Here is an 8098-nt window from a genome sequence, read left to right as displayed (position 1 = left end):
GGACCATTCCTTGGAGAAAGATGTCATGCTTGGTAAGGTGGAGGGTCAATGAAAGAGGGGAAGGCCCTCAACAAGATGGATTGACGTGGTGGCAGCGGCGATGGGCTCAAGTATAGCAGGGATCATGCAGCTGGCTCAGGACCAGGTGGTGTTTAGTTCTGCTGTGCATAGGGTCGCTATGAGTCAGAGATGACTCGATGGCACCTAACAACAACAACAACAATCTCTATTCCTAGTTGCCTACAAGATAAAAATCTAAACTCCTTAGCAAAGCAGATAAAATCCTTGCTGCATGTTATTTCACCAGCCAAATCACCCACCATATTCCTTAACACTCTAGCTGTGAACTTTATAGAATCTGTATCCATGCTATATATTTTTATGCTTCTATGTCTTTGTATGTGCTATTTCCTCTGCCTAGAATGTTTGTCCTCCTAACTCTTTTTAGCCTGCAAACTCCTATTCTTTCTATAAGACATAGCTCAAATGTCATCTCCTGGTCAACACCTTCTCTAATTCCTGCAGGCTCAGTGAGTTGCTTCTTCCTCTATGTGCCACTCTTTTGTTACAACGATACTAAGTGCAGAAAAGTGCAGTCCCACAAAACTCAGGAGTGAGACTTATTTTCTTTATGGCTCTATAACAGAACTTTACCTAGCTGTCATGCTTCTATGTCTATAGATAGGGAAAACTAGTCCATCTTGACAAAGCAAGGTGAACTCAGTCATTTTCAGAGTCTTCTTAGTGCCTTCAGGGTTTAAACTCAGGTCCTATAAGATTTCACCCCCCTTTTCTCTCCTTCATGAGGGTGATCTAGCTGGTGGAAGAGGCCTTGTGGGATGGAGGTGTAATTCATGGCCTCCATCTGTCCTTGCCCTCCATCTGTCCACTTGCTAGATAAGGTACTCTGAGCTTTGGTCATTAGCACATACCTGTTCTTAAAGTTCTTGTTCCTCTTCCTCTTATGTAAGGAGCTCTGGTGGTGTAGTGGTCAAGGCATTTGGCTGCTAACCAAAAGGTCGGTGATTCAAACCCACCAGCTGCTCTGTGGAAGAAAGATGAGACAGTCTGCTTCCATAAAGATTTACAGCCTTGGAAAACAATAAGGGTCGCTTTGAGTCAGAATCCAATTGACGGCAGTAAGTTTGGTTTGGTTTTTGGTTTCCCTCTTGTGTAGGGTCTATATAGGTCACTGTCTTTTTCATGTCAAAAGAATGCCTTTCCAGACCATGTCTGTACTCCTCCTGCAGCACAGGAAATTACTGTGTACATCCTCTAGACTGAGATACAGGGTCTTACAGGACAGTCCCTTCTGGCTTTCCTGAATGTCTTCTTCAGTCATTTCTACTCTCCACTCAGGAACCAGATTATATGAAGGAGGTGCTCCCAGCAGAGGCAGGCAATGGTCCCTTCTGCTCTGGGAATCCCCCCAGTTTTTCTGTAATTTCTATTGTTCCATCTTATATTGATCCTGAAGTCTTTCTCAGGGACAGACCATAGTAAAGTGAGACCCTTTGCAATGTCCCCAAGAGCTCTAATCACATCCCCTCTGATTTGTCTCTTCCCACCCACTGGAATCACTTTTATTTGCCTTGAGCTGAGAAAAACACTCTTCTTCCCTCTTCTGTCATTTATGGTATAAACTTCAAGTTCTGAATCTTTTAGGCCTTTAGCCATGTGCCTCACAAAACCTTTTTTCTCTGTCTAGAAGCCTGACTCTGAAAGACTGACTTTTTTTTTTTTTTTAATTTTATTGTGATTTGGGTGGAAGTTTACAGAGCAAATTCATCTTCGATACAGTAGTTCACATACATTTTGTCTCATGACATTGACCGTAATCTCCCACAATGCAACAGCTCTCCTCCCACTTCCTCCAAATACCCATCTCTTCCCTGTGTCCTTCCCTCCTATGCACTTCTGCCCCCTGAGCTGTGGTCTGTGCATACATAGCCCTTCTATTCTCCCATGATTGTTCTCTCCAAGGAGTATATCTACCTAATGTAAATGTTCAGCTCATTTGCCTCTCTTTTGTTTGGCTGGAAGCCATCGGAGTGGGTTCAATTCCAGACCTGAAGGGAAGCTATAGGCCATAGTCTCAGGGGTTCCACCAGGCTCTATCAGACCAGAAAGCCTGGTACGGCCCCCCCCCCTTTTTTTTTTTAATGATTTTGAGTTTTGTTCCACATTGTTGTCCCACTCTATTCAGGATCTCCTACATAGATCCCCTTCTGAGTGGCTGACATTGGTAGCCGGGCACCATCTAGTTCTTCTGGCCTCATAGTCACATAGGCTAAGGATCGCATGGTATACCAGTCCCTTGGACTAATTGTTTCCATGCATCTTTGGGTTTTTTAATTCTTCTTTACTCTGGACGAAGAGAGACTCATCATTACAACTAGATGGCTGCTTGCAAGCTTTTAAGATCCCAGTCACTACTCGCCAAAGTAGGATGTGGAACAATGTTTTTGTGTAGTATGTTATGCCAGTTGAGCTTGATGTCCTCTGCAGACATGGTCCCGAGCCCACAGGTCCAACTACTCACTCCCTCTGGGTAGCTGGCTGTGGCCAAGAAGTGACTACAATCATGTCCCTTATCAGCTCTACTATATACCTGGAAATTCTTATAGAACATACAAAGACAATTGTAGAAACATTGTTTGCCAACCCTATACACGGCCTTGGTGAAAGCCTGTCTCTTAAGACCATATTATCTGCTGTGAATTCAAAGTAATTATTTCTCACACACAGTCTTCCCCCCATCTGTCTGTCTCTCTCTCTAACATACGCACATACATACTCTGGTCCCTGAAATAGTAAGTACCAAGAGCTTAATAGGTGGAGGGACAAAGTGCAAGAAGAAACTCCCAGGAAAGAAATCATTGATTTTTACCTCAAAATGGTACTGAATATCTGTTAAATATATGGAGTTCCCCTTGTGAACTTTTGAGAACAGGGAACATTTCTTGGTCGTTTTTGAAGCTCTACAGCTGCACCGACCAACACGGGTGCTACTAGCCACATGTGCACTTGAAAGTGCACTTGTGCACTGGAAGAGTGGCTCATCCAAGTGGAGATGTGCTGTAAGCATAATATACATACTGGCTTTCAAATAGTTACAATAGAAAGTAATGCAAAATATCTCTAATTACTTTTTATATTGATTACGTATTGAAATGATAATATTTTGGATAATTGGGTTAAATAAAAAAATTAATTTTACTTGTTTCTTTTTACAAAAAGAAACAGCAAGCCTGTCCCCCCCCCCTTTTTTTAAATGATTTTGAGTTTTGTTCCACATTGTTCTCCCACTCCATCCAGGATCTCCTACATAGATCCCCCTCTGAGTGGTTGACAGTGGTAGCCAGGCACCATCTACTTCTGGTCTCATAGTCAGTCATATAGGCTGAGGATCACATGGCTACTAGAAAATGTTAATGTACATATATGGCTCATTTTCCACATTTTCAGTGCTGCTCTAAAGCCTGAAACAGTGTTTGCTTAGGTCCAAGTAAATGTAAAGAAAGAAAGAGGAAAGAAGGAAGGGAAAGAGGAGGAAAGGAATTAAAATATGTATGGCATTGCAAAAGGGGCTTGGGGTCGGCATCTTCTGACTTCCTTCTCTAACTTCGTAAGAAGGAGACAGAATTACCATCAGCAGCTCAAGGCTCATTCCTATGAGGCCAGATGTGCCACCACCATCCAGCCTTTTTACCAGTTCTGACACTAACCATCCTTCCCACAGCACTCAGTACTTCTCTGCCAGGTTTGATAATTCACTGCAATGGCCACACACAACTCACAGACAATACTCAAGATTTTTGGGTTCATTAGTGAAATAACAGGCTACAATTCAGGTCCGGGAACACTCTCAGGATACAATTCTTCGATCAGGACAGTCTCCCCTCTGTTATGCCCCTCAGGCCCACCTCTTGGCCTGGCCTTTGTCCTGCTTGGGCAACTGTTACAAAGCTCTTGTAGCTCTGCAGATAGGTACACTTAGGTGCATCCCACTCTGCCAGCAAGCCTCCTGCCCAAAGGCACTCATCTTTCTTGCTCATAGGCCACTGGCCTGACACTTTGTCTCATGCCTCTTGGCTCCTCAGCTGGTTGTTTCTGCTGTCTTTCTGTGAAGGAAGTCCAGCGCAGGGACCTCAGGTCCAAGGAGATCTCGTGTCCAAGGAGAACTCGGGTCCCAGGACATGCTCCACTCCAACTCCAATTCTTCTCTCTTGATGGCAGTGAGATCCCCTCTTCTTGCCTCTAGGAGGGCTCATTTTAAGCCAACAGCATAGCAAAACTAACCAATCCCGATATTAGAGTTTCATACCCCTTATTTGCATGGTCCCACCCAGTTATCTGGTGTGAGTCAAAGACCACGGCTGGAAAAGCCATACCAAGTAATTCACTACGCCACAGGCATCAAAGAACTTTTTTGTTTTTTTCCCTTCTAAGTAGGGGTAGGAAGAGCATTGAACAAGGATTACCTTGAGGTCCAGAGTCTGGCCATCAGCCTTTTGGGTATTCTTAGTATCCAGAGAAGATAAGACAGATCACAAGTATTTATACCAATATAGAGAATATTTATTTCCAGTGGTTGGAATACATTTATCTGACTCACTCCTCAGAAGAAAGCCTGGGCAATCTACTTCCATTGTGATATCACCTCAAAAACCCAAGGAAGGCTTGCTATGAGTCGGATCTGACTCGACGGCAGTGAGTTTGGTTTTTTTTTGGTTTTGGACTCTTGGATACTCCTTCCTTATTATCACAGTACCCAGGATAGTTTGATGGGTGGAAAATTACTTCATGAGCATGGATCTAGATCAAGAACGTATGGAGATTCTTTGTGGGATATTTTGCTAGCCTATGGGGAGCTCTGGTAGCATAGTGCCTAAAGCATTTGACTGCTAACAAGAAGGCTGGTGGTTCATACCCACTAGCCACTCCTCGGAATAGAGATTGGACAATCTACTTCTGTAGAGATACTGCCTTGGAAACCCAAGGAGGGGTTGCTATATGAGTCGAACGGAATCAGTTTGGTTTTGTTTTATTTTGCTAGCCCATGATGATAACTGGTGACTTATCCCAGCTGCATAATTAAGAATACCCCTCTAAGTGATATGGATATCCCCCAGTTCCAGAGTTTCTCTTCTCAAATACTGTAGTGTGGCCACTGACACTACTTTTATATGCTTAAGATTTCCTTTATTTTGATATATTGATATGCTGTTCATGTGTTTGGGAGACACTCTGCCTTCTCTTATTAGGTGCTAACTGCATTAACCCTATTCTCAAGAGTTCTAGAGATACCTCTATTTGTAGTGGTAGAAGTCATGCATTCTTCTAAGAGAAACAGAATCTTCCCTCCATTTTGCTCTTTGTCAGCTGCTTTGCTGATAATGTTGACTTGAGTCTCAGTCTCTGTGAACCTCAGATTTGCCATCTGTTAAGTGAAGATACTACCCAAATCACAGATTAACTGAAGATAATCAATGTAAAAATGCTTTGAAGACAGCAGATTTCTCTATAAACTCTTTAACATATAGTCAAATGTAAGCTATTATTATGTTGATGCTAACTGATGATAATTTGTCTCAAAACAACACCTTTGTGTGTCTGCTACAGATGCAGAGACTTGGAACCAGGAGGAGGTCATTATTTGGAAGATCAGAGAGATAATATGCATTTAGTACCCAAATAGGCGATATGATTTGTTAGATCATAACAGTCTTTTTAATTATTTTTCTTTCATCAGACCCAAAATATGGAACTGGCATATACTTCACCAAGAACCTCAAAAAGCTAGCGGACCAGATCAAGAAAACCTCTGCCATGGATAAGCTGATCTATGTGTTTGAGGCTGATGTACTCACAGGGTCCTTCTGCCAGGGTTGTCCATTAAATATTGTCCCCCCACCATTGAGTCCTGGAGACATGGATGGCCATGACAGTGTGGTTGACAATGTTTCCAGCCCTGAGACCTTTGTTATTTTTAGTGGCATACAGGCTTTGCCCCAATATCTTTGGACTTGCACGCAGGATCAAGTACGGTCACAGGATTACTCACAGATGATGATTTGTCCATGGCTAAATTGGGAAAGATCCCCAAAAGGTAGTTCTGTTTATTAACCTCCAGACAGTGGTAACAACTGCCATGGGCTTGCTTTGGGAGAACTAATCAAATGATTAACTAACCATTAATGATTCAAAGAGTGTTTTGAATATGCCAAATGTGTTATCTGTATAGACTGGGTAATTGAAGGGACCCGCCACATACTAGCATCTTAGTGCCTTCATCTCTTGGGGTTGGGGTTGGTAGGTACCAACTAGAGTGCTCTCAGGACCACTTCCTTTACTACAAGTAAGGGCAAAAACAGTTTTTCGTATAACAAGAGATTTTTCTAGTATGTAATCCAAGCCTTTTTTATTTTTCAATATGATTAGAGTATAACATACTAGGTCAGCCAGGATTATTTTAGATTTTCCAAAGAATCTTATAAAGTGTTTTATATATCAAAATAAATCATCTTGGTGATGGAAAATTTGGCAATGATTATGGGTAATGTTTGTACAACATGATTAATGCAATTGGTATCACTAAATTGTATACCTGAAAAACACTGAATTGGCAAATGTTGTATTATATATATTTTGCAACAATAAAAAAATACATCACCTTTGTCTGAGTAACTGGCTCTAAAAAAATACATGTAAAATGAAATTATTTGACAAACAACATCAAAAGGCAGACATTCTGCTAATGTTCTTTTTGATACAGCAAAACCATGTAAGACAATGCCACTTGGCACCATGAAGCCTAAATTATTAATTAACTATGTATTGATCATCAGATGTGTTTCAGTCACTTACTGGGTGTGAGGATAGGGTTCTGGACAAAACCAATGTCCTTAAAGTTTGTGGCCTAAATAATCAGAAAGGCAGATATGGACAACTTAACAAGTATGACTAAGTATAACCAAAGGGAAACAGGACTAAATTAGTCAGAGGTTGGGAGGAAGGCCTAAAAAAAAAATGAAATTACTGAGACCTGAGGAGTTTGTAGGGGTTAGCTGCATGAATTAAAACAAACAAACAAACGAAAAAAACACTGCCACTAAACCGATTTCCACTCAGAGCAACCCTGGGGCAGAAGAGAACTACAGGAGCAGACTGGAGAGAGTATAGCTCCTATAAAAGTTGAGTCCATCCTGACTGTGCCCAAATTTGACTGCAGAGTTCTGTTGGGAACATAAGAGACCAGCTAATCTCACCACTCATACCTTGCTCACTTTCAAATCCCTGTTTCCCTATACTTCTAGATTGTTCTGGGCCTCTTGTACAGAATACTTCCTCCCCCTTGTCTTATTTGAAAGAGCATTCTCCCCTTTTGAAGGGAGCCTGCTTATTGTCTCATGTTTTTTTCCTTGGACATGGGCAAGAGGAGCCCTGCCTTGACCCCTAGTTTGAGAAGTCCCCTGCCTTGGGTTTCCTGCTTGAGAGGGCTCCACTCTAGCCCTCCTCCAGCTGTGCCCATCCCCACAAGTTGAGCCTACAAGGCCAAGAGAACATACCTATCTGGAATATGAACTTCACACTTCTAGACCACCCACAGCAGTGAGTTTTGCCTTGGTTCTCTCCGACCCAAGGGTAGACTGTGCCACAGTCTGCACCAAGAATGGCAAGGGGTGACTGTTTGCAGGGATGTGTTGGGGGTTAATGGAACTTAGACATAAAGGCTGCGGTATCCCTATGTATACGCTTGAGGCCACTGATGCAGGACAGAGCTGAGGGTGAGAGCACATACATGAAAAATCCAGCATAGGTTTAATCAGAGTTTCAAAAGAAATGGGAGGCAAGGCAATGTTCACAAGGATAAATAAGAAAAGCGTACTAAAAAACATAGTGAAACTGGAGACAATAAAGAGGTAATCTTGAGAGCAACCAAAGAGAAAAGTCAAATCATCTACAAAGAATGACCATTAGACTGCTAGCATACTTTTTATGTATGGTGGTTATGTTTGTGTGTCAACTTGGCTGGGCCTGGTTGAGTGGCTGGGCAGCTGGTGGTAGTTATTCCCCATGATGAGACTGGCAATCA

At 42.3% G+C, this 8098-nt stretch overlaps 1 protein-coding gene across 1 annotated transcript in view; it reads left to right on the top strand.

Annotated features, from left to right (window-relative positions):
- Nucleotides 1-6129, top strand: part of PARP9 (poly(ADP-ribose) polymerase family member 9) — a 50017-nt gene extending 43888 nt beyond the window's left edge. The window contains exon 9 of the mRNA XM_007943926.1: nucleotides 5756-6129. Coding sequence (XP_007942117.1) covers nucleotides 5756-6129 — 374 coding nt within the window. The remainder of the gene's footprint in view (nucleotides 1-5755) is intronic.
- The last annotated feature ends 1969 nt before the right edge of the window (nucleotides 6130-8098 follow it).

The sequence above is a fragment of the Orycteropus afer genome, unplaced genomic scaffold (assembly GCF_000298275.1).
Source record: "Orycteropus afer afer isolate SDZICR_OR568_19922 unplaced genomic scaffold, OryAfe1.0 scaffold00114, whole genome shotgun sequence".
NCBI lineage: Eukaryota > Metazoa > Chordata > Mammalia > Tubulidentata > Orycteropodidae > Orycteropus > Orycteropus afer.
This window is presented reverse-complemented; position numbering and strand designations above follow the sequence as displayed.